The sequence below is a fragment of the Eupeodes corollae genome, chromosome 2, assembly GCF_945859685.1.
Source record: "Eupeodes corollae chromosome 2, idEupCoro1.1, whole genome shotgun sequence".
Lineage (NCBI taxonomy): Eukaryota > Metazoa > Arthropoda > Insecta > Diptera > Syrphidae > Eupeodes > Eupeodes corollae.
This window is the reverse complement of record NC_079148.1, coordinates 70669600-70689733: the sequence shown is the minus strand read 5'-3', so window position 1 is coordinate 70689733 and position 20134 is coordinate 70669600. Positions and strand designations below refer to the sequence as shown.

At 34.5% G+C, this 20134-nt stretch overlaps 2 protein-coding genes across 3 annotated transcripts; one reads left to right on the top strand and one right to left on the bottom strand.

The window, feature by feature from the left end:
• The first annotated feature begins 2364 nt into the window (after positions 1-2364).
• On the top strand, positions 2365-17219 carry LOC129946569 (rabenosyn-5). Its single transcript, XM_056056808.1, has 5 exons — positions 2365-2868; positions 2949-3063; positions 3126-3273; positions 3329-3930; positions 16721-17219. The coding sequence occupies exons 1-5, from the start codon at positions 2528-2530 to the stop codon at positions 16982-16984; spliced, it is 1470 nt and encodes a 489-aa protein (XP_055912783.1). The 5' UTR covers positions 2365-2527; the 3' UTR covers positions 16985-17219.
• On the bottom strand, positions 17001-18444 carry LOC129946570 (acyl-CoA-binding protein). 2 transcript variants are annotated; one of them, XM_056056809.1, is made up of 5 exons: positions 18387-18444; positions 18016-18088; positions 17755-17817; positions 17579-17693; positions 17001-17462 (listed from the first exon to the last, which is right to left on the bottom strand). In XM_056056809.1, the coding sequence occupies exons 3-5, from the start codon at positions 17767-17769 to the stop codon at positions 17320-17322; spliced, it is 273 nt and encodes a 90-aa protein (XP_055912784.1). In that variant the 5' UTR covers positions 17770-17817; positions 18016-18088; positions 18387-18444; the 3' UTR covers positions 17001-17319. The 2 variants fall into 2 exon arrangements, with proteins under 2 accessions (XP_055912784.1, XP_055912785.1); XM_056056810.1 differs by lacking the exons at positions 18016-18088; positions 18387-18444 and adding an exon at positions 17909-17927.
• Between the last annotated feature and the right edge of the window lie 1690 nt (positions 18445-20134).

Genomic DNA, 20134 nt, shown 5'->3' with positions numbered 1-20134 from the left:
AGAGTAATGTTGTCAGGTATTGAAGGGACGTACAGTTTCAAGCCGAATCCAAATGGCACTTTTCATGATAAGAATTGCATTTGAAGGATTTGTCAATTCCTTGCAATAGGCAGTACCCGAAAAAAAACTTTAGATGACATATACAGGGACTGAACCCAAGACCTCTGTCATGGAGCTTTGACAATTGACATCATTACAACTTAGTTTGTTTTATTTCAGAATCAGTGTATAGCAGCAGTGACTTCCCTTCAATTACTTAAAAAATCTAAAAAAAACTTAACCCCGGGGCTTAAGGCTACATTACAAATGTTATAAAGTCGGTAGGAAGCCTGTCAAAATTTCGACGGATTTAAAACATGTATTACGTTTCAACAGCACCACCAACAACAAACGAAGTGCTGGCCAGCAAATATTTTCGATACACATTAAAAACAGACAACAATCTTAGGATTTAGGTCTAACGGCACTGGTGACGTTGCGGTTGCTGTCCTAATCTGTGTTGAATGATTGAAGTACAGCTATTGGGCAAAACCATAATTCTCTTTTTTTGAAAATCGAAATTTTTCTGAGCTTCTAGTCACACACTAATTGGGCTTTAATGGAGTAGACTAGATTCTTTGAAAAATATGAGTCATGGTGTAAGACTGGTGGGTTGCAAACTTAATTTGAATTTGAAACTTTATAGGCTTTTCACACCAAGTCCACACCAAAACCCGGTTTTCGTGAAATTATCGGTTTTCGCCAAAAACCTACATCGAAAATTCAAGTTTTGCCATACATTTTTGTTAAGCTACAAGTTTTCGTAAACCACAAGTTTTATATAAAACTTCTAGAAAATTAGCAGCAATGGAAAGTTGAACTAAACAAATAAACCTTTCAGCGCTCAACCATGGCACTGGCGGTTCTTTTATGATACTCCAGATGATCAAACGCTCTTTGTTAAGCGACGAACCGGAATTCACTATGGCTACTGGCGTGACGACCCCAAGGACGAGGAAGACTCGCTCATAGTTCGTAATGACGTTTCCAAGGGATGTGTCTTCGAACTCGTCGACACAAATATGTTCGACGCTTTCGCTTAATCCTGGAGAAAGACTTTCCGGTAACTCCATTTAATCACAAGGATTTGGGTGATATGACAAAGGGGATAAGTTCATTTGTGGAGGAGAATTAATATGAAAGAACATTTCTGATGGAAGCTAAGTCGCAGTGGGTTAGGAAAATTTGCGCCAAAACGTTCCAGTGAATAAATCCACAACAGTGGGCTAACACAACTTGATGATCAGCCTGCCAACATCAAGAAGACCCTCAGTGCATTGTACAAACCAGGTGAGTCCGCAAAGGAAGAAGTCAAAGAGATAGTCATGGAGATATTGCAGCCCATCATAACAGCTTCAGTGATCGCTTTGGTTGAGTGTGATTTTGGTACGAATCCGGAACTAGAAATTGACCTTTTCTGCTCCTAAACGAAGTCGTTCAGAATCTTCTCAAGCCTGCCTATCAATAATTGTTCGGACGGCCACAATAAATGGTTATTCTGAAGGCACATTTGGCCAACAGAAGCAATTGTCATAATGAATTTGTTGTGAAAGAAGAAGAAAATATTTTAAATAAAATTAATTTTTATTGTAACAGGTTTGTTTGTTATTCTCCTTAGTGAATTTTTTGGAACAGTTAAAGTTAACTAAGAGGACAGCTGCAGCCAAGCGAGCTTAAAGTTCTTCTTGGTTCATGTCGTGAGCCAATTCCACCCGTCTCCAGAACTTCAGTTGAAACTCTTTTTCCAGAAGAGCTAGTGTCACGTTAAAATCAATTTGAATTGGTTAAAATTCATTTTATTTTCACAAATAATTTGAGAAGAACAAAACTTTTTACTCACAACTTTCAAATCATCAATACAAATTCAAATGTCATATGAAAACGTGTAAATGTTTGGTGTGAACGATTTTCGGGTTTGAGAAAACATTTGCCGAAATGCCGGTGTGAAAAGGCTATTAAAGTGAAAGGTATCAAATGACTTGTTTTCTAATTAGAAATTCTAAAGCATTGATTTAAAAGCAAAAGAACTAAGAAAGTCATGGGTGTACATTTTAAGATTTGTGGCATACATTTAAAACCCACAGGAATTTGTGAAATTTTGTATTCCACAAGAAAGAGCTATCAAAAACAGCTGATATTAATTCTAAAGAATTCTCTCAAAATTGTTTAATTCTCCTGCTGTGTTAATACATCGGAGAAAATTTTCAGAAATTTTAGAAATCTAAACTGACCAAATTATTTTCAACTTTTCACGAAAAAATAAATCAAATCGAACTAACCTTTGGTTGTCAAAAGTCAAATGACAGATCACAAATTTCTTGTCAAAAGGGTGTTTTGTTGACATCATTTTTTAGCTCTACTTGAGTCTTTTTATTGTTGTTTTTCTACTAAAACAAATTAGTTCAAAATTTTCTTTAATTAGTTTCCTCCTCCTTTCTTTATTTCCCTATAAATTTATCACTTGAAGTTCTCCATGTAATTAAAAACTATGTCGAATCCTTTTGATGAAGATAATGGTGAAATTCTTGAGGGTTTCTTGTGTCCCATTTGTCGTGAAGACCTCCGTTCCATCGAGTTCCTTACCGACCATGTTGAAAACTTTCATGCCGAAGAACAAGACGCCCTTAAATCCATCTTCAAAGATATTTTTAGCAAAGCTAAACGGAAAATAAAGTCGAACTTCGATGACTCCATTGATCTGGCGAGAAGTTTGGACCGTGATGTTCGGATCAACAGTAGCAATACAACAACCCGTGGCAATGTTTTTAATTATATGGTCCAAAATGTAGGAGCCGAACGTTCACACTTTTCATATTTCACCTCAGTTAGGTTCGTTATCTAAATACACACACAAAAAAATTAATCGAAAACCAGGAAATGACTCATAAACCGATTTGTTTTTGTTTTAGGAATCCCAGATTAGAACGATATGCAAGTGAAACGAATAAGTTGATAATCCGACTGCATAAATTACTCAAAGACATGCCCGCCGAGCCAGTCGCAAGGAAACAGCACGAGCAAAATGTAAGACAAATTACAAGTAATTCGCTTGAAGAAAGTGTTTAATAATATTGATTGTCTTTCAGATAGTTCCATGGCTTGATGGAAGTTCAGTAAAACTCTGCCCCAATTGTGCTAAAAGTTTTCATATTGCTCGACGACAACACCACTGCCGATTATGCGGCAGCATTATGTGCAATGATTGTTCCAAGTTCCTTCCCCTGGATGATGCACGTAAGTTAAATCTTCTCTCCTGATACGAATAATGCGTAATTCCCTGTACTTAAAGTGGAACTAGCCAGTTTAACCTTGTCCCGAACTGACCCGATTCCAAAATCCAAAGATGAACGCCTGAATAGCATCCGCACCTGTGATCACTGTCTCTGGTTGCTAGAGACACGCAAAGAAATGCACGACAGTCGGACATGTCGTCCTCCGACATCCGTCATATATGACGAAATCCAACAGCTTAAAAAGAACATCCTGCCCGACATCGACATGTATCTGAAGATCATAAATAGCTTGTATTCGGGTGATTCAATTTTTACCCTCGCCGATGCGAGTGCATTGCGCGGTAAAATTGGACAAGTTGCTGAAATCGTGGATCTAAAGAGCAAGAAGATACTGATGCTTCCTTGCCAAGAGGGTACACGAGAGGAAGCCATGAAGAAGTCTATTCGGCTGTCGTGTGTGCAATTTATAAAAGAAAGAATGTTATCGATTCCACCGTTGCCAGGAGAAGTGGAAATAAAGAAAATTCAGGACAAAAAGCGAATGGAAACTGAACAGAGAATAGAGACCGAACGTAGATTGGCATTGGAAGCTTATGAAAAATATGGGTTAGCCGAAGGAAGTGATGGTGCTGGCAGCGCTGAATCATATGCTTCAGGGGTGAGTGTCCTTTGGATTATTATTGGTTTTACTTTTCTTTTTTAATGGGAATACAGAACATAGCTAGGTTCAATGATGTTTCTTTTAGACGTTTTAAAATTTGAAATAAAAGTGGGCTTTAGTTTATGAAAACATTGCTATAACCACCATTATATGATAAAAATTCAGAGGAGGTATATACAAGACAAAAAGGGAGTCAAAAGGAGATAAACTCTTTTAGTGGCCAGATAAAAAATAGTCTTTGCGTTTTATTTGCACACCTAAATTAGCTTTAGTAAGTAAGCTTTAATTAGTTAAAGTTATGCTTACTTAACTGAGGACTTACATTTATGTTCATAAAAATAGCAGTGCTCTCCAAATGAAACAAAAAGGCCTTCAATATTAACGTTATAATATATTTCATTAAACTTCTAATAACAAACTAAAATATTTTATTCATAAAAACAGAAAATAAATATTATTGATTTTTTACCGTTAGCTTTGTTACAGTAAGAGCCGTTTTTTTAAATAAATGGCTATTCACAAAAATAACAGTGCATGACAAAGCACAGGATCTATTACGTAAGAACTAAGAAAAATTGTAATAAGTTATATGAAAGTATACAAATAATGTTATCTTACAATTAGTACTTTGTTGCATAACCATTGTTTTTTATGACTGCTTCGCATCTACGTGACATCGAGTCCACTAAAACCTGACACCTCTCGACTGGTATTGCGTTCCACGAATCACGCACTGCTTCCCACAATTCTTTCGAATTCTTGGGTTTTGCTTTATGAACTGCGTTCTTAACATCCCCCAACAAATTTGCGATAAGGTTAAGGTCGGGGGATTGAGCGGGCCATTCCATAACGGATTACTTCTTCTGCGCAAACCATGATTTTGCATTTTTTGACGTATGCTTTGGGTCATAGTCGTGTTGATATACCCAAACTAACGGCATTTCGTCTTCAGAATAGGGTAACATAACCTCCTCGAGAATTCTCACATAGCCGGTTGCATCCCTTATACCCACGATAAAATAAATAGGCCCGACCCCGTAATACTAAAAGCAAGCCCATATCATAATTTTTCCTCCGCCATGCTTCACTATTTTAATAGTGTACCGTAGATCTACTTCTGCATTTTAGGGTCTTGTCACATATTCCCAACGACCCTTGAACCCAAAAACGACGACTTTGCTTTCATCGCTCCACAGAACATTCCTCCATTTCTCTTTTGCCTAATCTCTATGCGCTTTAAAAAACTCCATTGTCTTGGCCACATGCCGTTTCGTCAAGATTGGTCCCTTGCGTGGACTTTAGGCTGGTAACTTCACTTATAAAAGACGTCTTCGCATTGTGACAGCGTTAACAGTTGAAATCCATTTCTTATTTTCCTAGAGCCTATGAAAAGGTTCTGTTTTGCAAACTGAATATTTTTTTTGTCAGTTCTTTCAGTAGCCATCCTTTTTGGGCCTAGCGTTTTCCGTTTATTTTGCCATTTTAAGGCGTTACTGACAATTTTTGGTGAGCAGCCTTGGATGTCTTGAATATTTTGGTAGGTTTTTCTCTTCAAACTCAGTTTTTTAATAAGTTTTTAAATTTATAGTATGTTACAAATACTTAAAACTTTATATAGTAAAATATTTACTTACCGAAAAATAAAAATAAAATTTGTTTTTTACCTTTTTAATTATAAAATCAAAAGCACTGCTATTTTTATGAACACTCTATATTTAGGGAGTTCAAATATTGTGTGTTCACCGGGAAAAGTAGAGTATAACTTCAAGCTAAAAATCTCTTATATAAAAACGAAAGACCGTCAGATGCAAGTAACATGGTAATTTTTTTTGTAAGAATTTCCGTAATTTAAATAATTGACAATCTAATAAAATGTGACCAGCAGTGCTATTTTTATGAACACAAATCTATATTCTCTGAAGTTCAATATTGATTATTTTTCAGAATTTAGATTTTGTTGTGTTTTTGAGTTTTATTGACTTTTCGGATCGGAGTAAATCACTTTCATAAAAAAGGAATTATTTTTTAAAATATCTAAAAGAATTATTAATAAATAGTTTTACCAAAGTATATTCATACCAAGTGTGTTTTTCAACACTCCTCCTCAGCTTTATGATAAAGTCTCAATTGCTTTCTTAATTTATTAAATTGTGGTTTTGGTAAAAACTTCGTCCTCATATCTGCTATCTGATGTTTTTATGAAATAAACGGTATTTTAACTTCTTCATCTTGAATAGCATCTCTTATAAAATTATATTCAAACAGATGCACTCAAATCCGGAGGGCAGGACGTCATAACGTACATCAACCATGCAACAATTAACAATTAACTAATACCAACTGCGAGTTACATTCTATTGGGTTAGTTTTGTCTTTAGCGTCTTGCATCTTAAACCTTTGTCCTTAAATTCTCGAGATATTCCATTCGATTTTTGATATATGTGAATTCGAAGAAAATGTTAAACTTCGTTTACGTCTTGCATTTGAAATTCCTTTGATAGAAACTTCTTCGTGTTATTGGCATCATTTAAATTATTTTCGACATCAGTAAGAGTCGTCAATATAAATGAGAATAAATTACTGATTTGTTTTCCTCTCTGAAGCGCAGACACTCGTCCAAATTCGTTCGTTTTAAACCAATTGAAGTAATGAACTTGTGCAATCTTTCACTCCTTTTATTAAAGTTTGTTTTAGAACATACAGTCAACTTGCAGACAAGATTTTCAATTTCAAAAGCGTGCCCTTCTTAACATAGTAGATTTGAAATCCACCAGGTGAACAAACATTCCATACTTATTTGCAACAGATAGAAGCATTATAATAATTATCTGTATAGTCGAATCCAAGTTTTTTTTGGCTAATTTACTTATTTTTCCGAATTGATCCTTTTTAATTTTAAAGACCCACTTGCTGCCAATAGTTTTATTTGGATCTAAATGATTTTTCAACGTCTATGTATTTGCTTCTTTCAAACAAGTCAGTTCCTTCTCAATCGCAGATTTTCAAGTGTTGCAATCAATAAATATTGTCATGTCAATCCTTTGAATCTGATTGGTATTTTAGTTGACCTTTACTACAGTGATATTCTTCAAATTAACTTGAATCATATTGAGTAATTTCTTTATTATTGAATAAGTAAATAACCCCAGTAGAAAGTTGTTGGGGGCAGCAAACGAGAGAGGGGGGGAAAGGTTTTCCACTAAGGCACCTCTCCTTATCCAGACGGCAGCGGAGAAGGCAACAGTTGCGTCTACAGTTCCAGTAAGGATACGGACGGATTTACTGTTGACAACCAACGCAAACGAATTAAGGACAACGAACTTCGGATATGCACGTGGAATGTTAGGTCCCTTAACAGACCACGTGCGGCTGAAGAATTAGCGGTGGCCCTAGACCGCTATAAAACAGACATCACCACCATCCTGGAAATACGATGTGATGGGCCGGGCAAAAAGAGGATGAAAAACTGCTATATTTACAATGGTGACTGCTACCACGAAAACCAACAGCGCTTATTTAGATGCGGCTTCGTCATTCGTGCCAGACTAAGGCAAGAAGTCTTGCACTATAGGTGCATCAATGATCGCCTAATGACGATACGCATCAAGGCTAAATTCGGCAACATTAGCCTGATATGCGCGCACGCCCCCACAGAAGAGAAAGATGACAACACCAAAGATATGTTCTTCGAGCTGTTAGGCAAAACATATGAGCAGTGTCCTAGCTACGATATTAAAATGGGCGATTTTAATGCCAAACTAAGAAGGCAAGACATCTTTGGTGGAATAATCGGGAAGAACAGCCTACACGACAACACTTCCTAAAACGGATTCAGGCTTATAGATTTTTCTGCGGGGCGAAAGGTCATGGTAGCCAGTACGCGTTTTATACACCTCAACATCCACAAAGGAACTTGGACTTCTCCAGATCAATCTACCGTCAACCAGATTGACCATATTGCGATCGACGCCAGACACGCTTCCAGCATCATGGATGTACGAAAGTTCCGAGCAGCTAACATCGACTCGGACCACTACCTCGTTGTAGCCAAGGTAGCACTTCGGATTTCCAGACCCAATTCAAAACAGGGAGGTGCTGGGAGAAGGTACAACGTTCGACGTTGTATCGGCTACAATCGCTAAATCCTTTTCCGACCGAGTTACAAGTAACCTCTCTCGAAGTTCTCTGCCGCCAACACAATGTATCGAAAACCAGTGGCAACATTGCCAAGATCCAATCAGAGAATCCGCCTCTGATGTGCTGGGATTCAAACAGCCACCAACAAGGAACCCCTGGTTTGATGAGGAATGTCGGCAGGCAAATGCAGCCAAACAACAAGCACACAAAGCGTCGCTACATAAAAGGACGAGAGCTGCTCATGAGCTCTATGAGCAGAAGAGGCGAGAGGAACCCCGACTTCTCAGAAGGAAAAAGAGAGGGCATGAGAATCGTGCGGTCGAAGATATTGAGAGGTTTAAAAGCAGGAATGAAGTTCGAAAGTTGTATGAAAAGGTGAAGCGAAATTCACAGGTACATAAACCTAGAACCGAAGGCTGCAAAGACGAAAGTGAAAATATCATAGTCAATGCTGAGTATATGGAAGGACCAATTCTGCAGACTATATAACGGCGACGACGAACCGAATTCCGCTGTCAGGCAGGATGATCCATTCAACATAGACGACGAAAGCCAACAATCCCGTCCTCCCGACTTAGACGAAATAAAGATTGCCATATCTAAGCTGAAGTCTAATAAAGCCGCTGGAACGGATGGCTTGAATGCCGAGCTCTTTAAAGCAGCTGGAAATAAGTTGGTTAGAAGCATGCACCAATTTATCAGTAAGATATGGTCGGAAGAAAGCATGCCCGATGAATGGAACTTCAGTATTGTTTGCCCAATCCTGAAAAGGAGATCCTCTAAAGTGCAGCAACTATAGAGGAATCAGTCTACTTAACATCGCCTATGAAATCATCTCTGCCGTAATATGTGAACGTCTAAAGTTTTAGACCAGGAAAGTCTACAGTTAATTAAATATTCACATAACGGTAGATCCTGGAAAAACTCAAGAACACCAAATCGACACCCACCATCTTTTCATCGATTTCAAGATTTTTTTAACATCGTGCTTGAAAGAATAGTGCAGAGCATTTATCTTTCAAAAGTCTGTCCAATTACTAGCATATGGTGATGACATTGACATAATCGGAAGAACTCAACGTGATGTCAATGGGGCTTTTGTGAGTATTGAGGCAGAGGCGGCAAAAATGGGTTTAACGGTTAATGAGGGCAAAACAAAGTACATGCTGTCGTCTAGAAAGGACATACAACACCGAGGTAGTCAAGGACTTCGTCTACCTAGGCTCCGCTGTAAACACAGAAAACAACACCAGCGCAGAGATCAGACGCAGAATAACTCTTGCTAACCGCTGTTTCTTTGGACTAAGAAAGCAGTTGAGTGGTAAAGTCCTCTCGAGGGACCAAAGTGTTGCTATATAAGACCCTTATCATCCCCGTCCTGCTATACGGTGCAGAAGCATGGACTATGACAAAAGCGGATGAAAGCACCTTGGGTCGGTTCGAGAGAAAAGTTCTTCGTGTGATCTACGGTGTGATCAGGGTCACGTAAAGCGCATGGAAACCAATGCTCCGGCCCGAAAAGTCTTCGAATCCACACCCACAGGACAGCGCAGTAGAGGAAGGCCGCGGATCAGGTGGCGCGCACAAGTGGAAGGTGACCTCACCCAACTTAGAGCGTGAAACTGGAGACATCTAGCTAGGGACCGAGCTTGTTGGGTGAGGCCCTAGTTGTCACAGGACTGTAGCGCCACCTTAAGTAAGTAATTCATTTATTTAATTTAAAATAAATACATTATACATTTGGGCTTGAATTTAAAAGATTTGGCTTTGCCGTCAGCTCGACTAGCAATTTATTCATTGGTCTAATTTGTTTTAAATTATATGTATATTGATTTTTACATACATATACATACATTCATTATATACATCTACCTGATCTAAATCTGCAAATTTCCTTCAGATAGTTGACAAGATTTGCCCAATCTGGTCCATCCAATGTTAGAATTGTCTCTTGTAGAGTGAGAGAGAATTTTTTAAAATATAAGAATCGCTTGTATTTAAAAATTGGACATACGCTTATAAAATGGAAGCAGTCTTCTTTGGATTTATAATTGCAGAGTGTACAGAACTGGTTGAAACTCCCATGGTCTGTATGGTCTACCATAAAAACATAAGACTTCGCATCTTGCTTTGAAAATAAAAGAAATATCTTTGTAGCTTAAAGAATCGTTGAAATAGTTATTGTTACTCAGATTAAATTGTAACAGTCTATGTTATATTCGACTTACTGACTCAATAGCTGTTTTTATAAGTTTATTCCGGACCGAGTCTGCATTAAGCTGGATAATTTTATATATTTTTTTTAGTGGCAATTCGTTGCCATTTATCATACCACCAATCTTTGTTTCTTATTTCGTAGCATCAGCATCATTTTGCTCAATCGCTCATCTGGGAAGCCTAAGACTAATATAATACGCTTGTAGTTTCTAAGTGCTAGTAAATAAATTTGATAAGCCAATTTCTAAGTAAATCACATAATTCGGCGTGTTCATTGGTAAGTTGAAGATTTTTGTTGATGAAACTCTTCTGAAATGTTGATTCTGAATTCCTCTTCATAATTATTAAGTTTTTGAAAAAGTAAATTTTTAATGTCTTCAGGTTTCGAAAAAAAACTATTCTTTGTTGAAAATTATCTCACTTCCTAAAATAATCTTCTTAAAAAAAAACGAGTGACAGAGGTTGAAAGCGACTAATGGTATGAAGGTTGTGTAGCGTCATATATTTGGTAGTTATTGTTAAGTTTCTAGATTTTTAAACCCTTCAATAGCACAAGTTATTATACACTTTATGCTACGCTATTTAGGCTTTAAAAACCAGTTTAAAATATTCCAATCAACGATGTTATATAACGTTTTGTTCATATGGTATTATAACCCAATCAAACTCAGACTTCAGAAAAAAAGAAATCTAATTTAATACATTTTTAGTTATTTAGCAGGACTTCTCAAAAAGGAATTTCTCTAGAAGCTTTATAAATTCATTGAATGAGGCAATTTCTGTAAAAAAAAAATGATTAAGTTGTCAGGGATTAATCCCAGACTTTAAAATGACATGCTCCAGCGTGACATTACTTTCAGTTTTGCACACAAGAACAGTTGAATGTTGAACACTGTAGCGCCACTAAATGAATGTATTTATTCAAATTGCCTCAAAGTTATTTTAAGTCAATCATTGATCATATATCAAACAATTTCCTATACAAAATTTTGATTTGAGCTACAAAATCAACTTCATTTGACCCAGTCGTAAATTTTCTTTCTATTCCAAAAACCATATCAGAACATATTATTAACACTATTTAATTTTGTTTTGCTTATATTTTTTATAATAACATTTTAATCATTTTATCTCTTCCCACTCTAATATTTTATCGGCACATAGTGATCGAAAAATCCTAGATTATGTTCCTTAAATTAAACATAGCAACATAATCAACCTTATTATTAGGTAACTGATAAAAATAAGTACTCGAAAGCTAAGTCTTCCGTTGGCTTAAATTGATAAAAACTATCAACTAAATTATTCTGTTTATAGTTAAAGCTATTTAATGACTGACATAGTAGATAATTCTATCCACTTTAGATAAGTATCTTTACGAATATTAAGTCATTAATACATACAGTCCCTGGCTGTATTATTAGACGCACTGCAGAAAATAAGAACAAAATTCTATAATTCTTTTATTTATTATATAAATATAATAAAAATAACTTAAATGCATTACAATTTTTGAAAACCTGATTGAAATAGCTGAAAATTGTACATAAAATCTAAAGTGCGTCTAATAATATGGCCAGAGACTGTATGTACATTTTTTTGAGTGTAGTCAGAAATTATCGTTTCTAACTGATAAATGCAAGCTATCCTCTAGTCAAATTTGAACACATCAAATGTCCAATACCCCCGATTCTGCTGATAAGTTTGGATTAAATAAAATGGAAATAGAATAAATTGCTGTTAGAAAGATTATGAGGAACTACTAAATTTTAAATTCTTACCCGTGCACAAAATTTGATAATTCTTAATCTTAATCAGATTAAACTATTGAAAATAATTGGGAGATAGTGCGTAGAAGTTTATTATATAGAAGAGTATTATATTTACTTAAAACAACGGTGGACAACAATTTGGTTATTGTGATAAGAAATATCAAGAATAATAAATGTTTTTTGAGACTAGCCGTCTGCTTAATTTGATACTTAGCTGATTTTTTAAGACCCAACCTACTCTACGGCGCCGCGGCGTGATAATATGGTGGACTGCTTAAGGCAGGTGTATGCCAGGAGAAACTAGGCAAATTCCAAGGTTCAGCTTGCCTTTGTATAAGCGGATTGTTTTCGTCCTCTATCTGAAACCCTTATATGTTTACTTAGCAAACAAATAGCTGCAATATTCACTATACCCCTCAGAGTTTCTTCACATAGCACCTAGATTAAACAATCCCTCTATTACATAACCGTCAATAATCTCCAATGAAGATGTTAATTTAGATGGCAATCCAAGATATTTTAAAGCAGATGAACTTCTTCTTAACCTCCTCTGTACCTACGTTGCTCTAGCTCAAGAACGTATGTCTTACCTAGAAGAATTCTACTACAACGATTTAAACGATCTCAGACATACTAGCATCTTTGGTCTTTTGCATTTCGTAATCTGCATATTTTTATGTTCTAAAAAATGACTAATTTCAAAAATGGGCAGGTTCAAACAACATAATAGACTTCATTTGCATATACAACTATTTACATTCTTTGAATGCAAAATTAGACGAAGGTATCTAATTAATATTGCAGATGTCATCTTTTTATATAAAACCAATAGTAGGTACCTACTATCATCCTGGGTTTTTACGGAAGCGGCACCTAGTGGCTAAACTAGGACCTTATCTTCACTATCTTTTACCTGTTAATCATGCTGAAAGCTATAAAAACATAATTATCTTAACAACAAAAAGAACTTCTTACAAAAGCTATAAATCCAAGAATGTTGTGTTTTGTATTGTAACGAAAAAGTCCTTATTCCTCTTCCAATATGAAAAGGAAAGTTTTTGCACAAAACTTTGAGACTTTGCAGTAAATAAATACATCACAGAATTATAAGGTTCTGCATTTAGTTGAATGTTAAAACATGATCAGCTAACATTTTGACATTTGTAAGTAAACTTCACTTGTTGAAAGAGAGGTTGGGCAGGTTCAGACGTCATAATGGCTGAAACACAAACACGCTTCAGCTTCGGCTTCGCCTGACGTTTACGAGTTCAGCCATAGGAATTCAATGCATGCTATCACAATGGAGCTTCGACCTCACGTTTCGTTTGACAATCGTAAGAAAAAGAACGTAATGTAACGTAATGTGACTCCAAACGGAAGCTCTAGTTCAATTATCTGAACATTTGCTTTGTGTGACAGCTCATCAGCTGTAAAAAACTGTCAACAAACAAAATATTTGCTCTTTGGAGGAATGAAGTAATAGAAATGTCATTCAAAGCAACCTCGAAGCAGGCCTAACGCAACGCAGACGAAGCCGAAGCTAAAGCGTGTATGTGTTTCAGCCATAAGGGACTTGAAAGTAGATCAAGTTTCTAGCATCTGGTTGGCCAGCTGTCAAAAAATGACCTTCCTTTTAAGGCAACTTTAATGGAAAGTTTACTGGAAAGTTAGTCACGAAAAATCTCCCTAACTATCAAGTCAAGTCAACTTATGACAAAATGATAATTAATTAGGTTTTTTCATTGAACGGAAAGTTGAGTTTTATTATTAACTTCCCATAGGAAGTTATTGTAATGGGTCCGATTTGTCAAATTGAAAATGTTGACATTTCTCGGCGTTTCAAGGTCCCTAGAGTCGAAATAAAAGATTTTTAGAAAGATGTCTGTGTGTGCATGTGTACGTACGTTCGTACGTCCGTACGTCTGCGACGTTTTTTTCGTCGTCCATAGCTCAAGAACCAGAAGAGATATCGACTTCAAATACATTTTGTTATACAGATAATAAGGCAGTTTGAAAAAAGGTGAACATTTTGATTAACCCTCAATATCAAAGCTAGAGACTTGATTTAAATTTTATATAATATATTGTAACGTGATATCAAAGAATTATATTTTTTGAAAAAAATCCATTATACGTTTTTTTTTATAAAAAAAAAAAAAAATTTGTCACCTCCAAAATTTTACGACTAAAATATGATTTCATCTCCAAACCAATTTTGTGCAACGAAGAATAATGTTTTTGACATCTGATAAAATTTTGAGAAAAATCGAATTGACAGTTTTTTTATAAAAACCTAAAAAAATTTTAAAAAGTTGGTAAAAATTGATTTCGATTCAAATATCTTTTCAAAACTTTGAGATATTGGCTTTAATTTACTTTTATCTTTCAAAAATTATTATTTTCAACATTCAGTAAAATTTTGAAAAAAATCGAATTGACAGTTTTTTTACAAAAAAATTAAAAACCTAAAAAGAATGGATAAAAGTTGGTAAAAATTGATTTTCGACTCAAATATCTTTTCAAAACTTTGAGATATTGGCTTTAAACTAATTTCATCTTTCAAGAAATATTGTTGTTAACATTCAGTAAAATTTTGAAAAAAATCGAATTGACAGTTTTTGTACAAAAAATTAAAAACCTAAAAAAAAATTAACAGAAGTTGGTAAAAATTGATTGTCGACTCAAATATCTTTTCTAAAAGATGAAATATTGGCTTCAAACTAATTTTATCTTATAAGAAATATTTTTTTCAATATTCAATAAAATTTTGAAATAAATCGAATTTACAGTTTTTTTACAAAAAATAAAACTATAAAAAAAAACAATACTAAAACTTTGTAAAAATTTACTTTCGACTCAAATATCTTTTCAAAAATTAAAAATATTGGCTTCAAACTTATTTTATTTCACAGAAAATATTTTTTTCAATATTCAGTAATTTTTATATAAAAATCCAACAGTCCGTTTTTTCATAAAAATTAAATCTACATAAAATAGTACGCAAATTTGTTAAAGATTGATACGAGTACATATAGACAAACTTTTAAGACAAATCGACAGACGCGATGGGAAGTTATCAGTGTGGGTCGCATCCCAGCCTCTTTTGTTATTTTGGAATTAATTTTTTATTTTCAATATGAAGTTTTTCATATTCAAGTTGTCAAAAAAGATAAAATGAGTGTTTACGTACTTAAATTGTATTATAAACTCAATAACTCTTTCTTGTTGAATTCGTCCTTTGCAATCAAAACATCCTAAAGTCATTTCATCTGTCCAGCACGAGTCCAATCTTTGCGATTTCGATAACTTTAAAATACATGTTACATTAACATCTTGAATTATATCATATAAAGATTTAAACAATTCTAATTTTTTTTAATTCTTTCATTCAAATAATACAATTTAAAAATATGTAAAATAATATGAAAAAGTAAATTTTTGATATCTACTTCCATTTTTCTCAATCTACTTTGCTTTTTTCCTTAAATCTACTTCCTTTTTTTTGAAGTGATAATGCTGGTTTGCATCTATTTTTTTGAAGCGTTCTTCGCTTTATAGAAATTGCAACAAAAACAAAATAGGTATATTATTTTTGGAAAAAATATAGGTACTACGTTTCATCACAATTTATAAGTTATCTTCATGAAACGCAAAACCCATAACCCGTCTATTCTATGTCAGCTCTTCAAACTTGCATATTTAAAAAACTATTGGAATGCTTTTATATGTAGGTTTAATACTTAGACCATATCTTGCTGGACAACAGTGCCCTAAAAAAGATAATAGCTTAAATTGGTCTCTCTCATAAAGCTAGTGACTACGTAGTCAAAATTCAACTAGCTTTGTGAATGCAAAACTACACTACAAAGCTAGTCAATCCGGAACTGTCATATTAATGACAAATGGAAATATATAAAATGAGAAACATTTTTCATTTGATAACTTTGACTTATCTTTTGTGTTTCTAAATTCATTAAAATCAAATTTAAGACACAATTTTAATGATTTATATTAGTATTTAAATACTGAACGATTTATTTCATTTTGAATTCGTGTGGTTTACCGAGCATCTGATTGTGAAACGTCAAAATCATTTTCCGCTAACTTTGTAGCTGAATTTTTTACACTACGTCGGAGGGGAAATTTCAACTACTTTTGTAGTTAGATTTAGCCAATCAGAATCCCTTGACTACGTAGCCATTAGCTTTGTGAATGCAACCAATATGATTGCTTTATATTTTTTGTATTTTGAATTCTTGTGTTTTTACCGAGCTCGAACAGCTGATTGTGAAACGTCAAAACTAGTATGCACTTTGTAGCCGAAATGTTAACACTTCGTGGGAGGGAAAATTTTAACTACTTGCATTTAGACAATCAGAATCCCTCGACTACGTAGCGACTAGCTTAGTGAATGTCCCAATTGTTTTTTTAGCCCTTAAAACATGTACAATGTGAGGTTTGTGTAAATTTAACTATTTTAATTTTGTCAGCATTCTTTACAGAAAATTCTAAGCGGAGCCCAAAATCCCATTGTTAAGTGTGTTCCCCTAATTAAAAGTCTGGATCCGCCCTTGGGAACACTCAAATTCTCTCATTTCATTTATAAATTAACAATATTCAATGATTTTAAGACAATACTATTCTTTTCTATCTTTCATTAGTCGGCTTTGCGTACCTTGGACAATTGGAGTGCTTATCAAATATCAACATCTGGAGTTGCAAGCAACGATCCACTCGTCGAACAAATCAACATCATCAAGGGCTACATCAAACAAGCACGCACTGCCATGCGTTTCGATGAAGTTGCCACTCTAGAACTAAACTTGCGTGAACTACAAAAAGAATTCTATATGCAACATCAAAAAGGATCAAATAATACCACCACCATCCCAGCAACAACAACATTACCACAGAACAAAGATTAAATTATACTAAAAGAAATTCTTTTTAAAAAATGTATTTAAGAGTAAATTTTTTATTGCATTCACCCTATAAATTAATTTAATACAAAAACAAATTAATATATGTATTACTCGTGTAAATGTAGAAAAGAAAGCTTTGTGCAAATTACAACAAAATACATTTTAATAATATAATAGGTATATAGCTAAAGCAACTATTTCATTTTTTTCTTTTTGTCTTTCATTGTGCGTGAAGAGACCTAACAAAATGCGCTAATTTTGTGCTTAAAATTAGTAAAGATTTTTTATACATTCGTTTACTATAAAAATTGTGCGTTTAAAAAAAGGCTGGCTCCGCTCTATGCCTTAATTCCAATCGATGCAATAAGGGCATTGACTTTGTCAACGTATTCCTTCTGGGCATCATCAGATGATTTGCCCTTTATTTTATTCCATGCCTCCCACTTGGCCTTGCCTTTAAAGTCCAAGAAACCCGGTTTATCTGTTGATTGAATGAAACGAGAGAGGCAAATAGAATAATACTCATCGAGTCAATAAAGATAACCCCCTATCAAGAGGTGAGCTGTTATTTTGCTATTTTTCTATATATTACTGTACCGGTATTGCAATCGCCAACAGTTGCTTGTTTGTATAGGCTGTATAATTCCAGAAGGTCATTGTCGGATGGTGAGGTTTTCAAGTTCTTGACATCTTCGGCGGCTTTGTCGAATTGCTGAAATAGAAAAAATTAATCCACCAAACTTATTTTCCAACACTTTGAAGAATGTTCTTACCTCCTTGGTGGACATGATGGTGGGTTGAAATTAATATTTTATCTCGACACTGAAGAGAAAACCCTGAAAACGATTGTAGATAGGTATTAATAATGTTTGTTAGTCCAATTGGATTGATTTTGCTTTGAATTGTTGGCAACAAATCGATATTAACCAATTACGGAAAAACTTAAGTAGAGGTAAAAAAAAATTACTAAATTATCAGGCGTTTTAAGGTGGGGTTGGGAGTTGCGTTGCGGAAAAACGAACTTTGCTACTTACTTTGACGTGCAAAATGAATGTGAACACGAAGTCGTGAACGGAATATGAATGTTGCAAAAAGTTAATATTGCCGAACAAAAACACTCTATATAAAGATATAAATCCCCGGTAGACATCTTGGTTTGCCTACAAGCTAAACCGGAAATCAGCCTCATAAACTTTTTCATAGTATGCGTGTAATTTCTCCTCTAATTTATTAAATTTCCCCAAAAACCTCAGGAAGTGTGTCTATGTATGCGTGAAAACACTTCAATTTTTCTCGTTGAATTCGTCCACATTACAAATACAACAATGTAAACAAATGGGTTTTGGAGGGTGATACGTACGAAGGATTTATATCTTTACTAGAGTGTTTTTGTTGCCGAATGCCGGTGTCGATGTCGTTCAGCTATCGGCGGACGGCGGTTTCAGTTTCCTCTCGATTTTTCGCTATCTTCAATTTCTCTACCGTTTTACAAGAATGTGGATTTGAAAGGTGCTTAAACTACATTCCGACTATATATAAGACTTGAATATGGGTTGAGAGTAAGTTGAAATTGAATTGACGTTGCACAATGGACGCATGAGGCCCACAAACGCCGAGACAGTTTCACGAGAGATATTGAGTATGTACTTGGAGGTATTTGAAATTTTCAAATTGCATAAAATTCAAATTGCTTAAAATTCAAATTGATTCGGACATCTTCAATAATAAAATGGCTCGATCGAGGCCTTTGGATCTCTAGAAAAGTAACAATTATTCAGCTGCATACATTATTTCACAACATTTTTAAATTGTTTATTGCAGTCGAAATATTGAATAGACTATAAACAATATTTTCTCTTTAATAAGGTTTGACAAATATTAATAAACAATGTTACTAATACTTTTCCGAAATGATCACTCTTTAAAATTTCTTATCAAGTTTTGTGTATATTCTGGCACCAAGCAATTTTTATTTCCAGCCAATTTATTTATTTAATATTTATATAAACTCCTTGTATATAAAATCTATAGTAAATGTTTTTTTAGTGCACGTGTTTTTCAAGAAGAAATAAAATGGATATAATTAAATGTTATGGCAACGGCGCCACTAGGATTAACTTCCTTAAAGCTGTCCATAGACGACAGAGGCAAAGATGTTGAGAAACCGAGGTGGCTCAATTGGGCTCTGTTGATCTAATTGGATTCTTAGCAAGTCCAAAATCAATGAGCCCGAAAAAACGAACTGTATCATTTGTGGAAAATCAACGAGCCAATTAGTTCTGGCCGTTAATCAACGAGCCAATTAGTTCTGGCCGTTAACCCAATACTATATCACCATCTAAAAACTATCTAACTATCTCAGTCCATCCCATACATCCTTAACGTCTCTTCCCCTCTTTTTTATCTGTCAGTTGTCAACTTTTATTATATGGGGCTACCATTTTATTCCATATTTTACTGCTTACAAGTTTCGTAACTTGAAAGTATTGCAAAGCAATGTTTTTCAATATCATGGAAACAAAATTCTATAAATCTGTTGTTTTATATTTATAAAAAAGTAGGAAATAGTTTATATTCTGCATTAAAAATAATTTAAATGCATTACAATATTCGACACCCTGATAAAAATAGCAGAAAATTGAGATTTTGCATAAAATCTCAAGTGCGTCTAATAATATGGCCAGGGACTGTAGTGGTTGTGGCTCGGTCTTTTATGCCGTACAAATTTGAACCGTGTCCAAATGGCTCGGAATCGCTATTTGACCGTGTTTTCCTTTGATTAGAAATAAAAGTTATATAATGTTCGATCGGAAATAACACACAAAATTATTTTTGAGACAAAAGTTTAATTGCGCATTTATTTTACTCTACAAATGTATTTTCCTATTTTTCGTACGGAAATTTAGTTTCCTGTACAGCTTATACTTTTATGTTCAAAATTAAAACGAATTGTTCCATTGATTTGTGTTCCAACTTCACACAATTCTAATGACAGTTTTCTGTCAGTAAAAATGTTTCTTCGAATTTTAATCAGGATTTTTTTTTCAATGACAGACATTTTTAATAATAGCTATAAACGACCTATCAAAATAAAGTGTGTTTTCAATGATCAATGATAAAAACCAATATATACAAACTTGTTTGTTTAAAAAA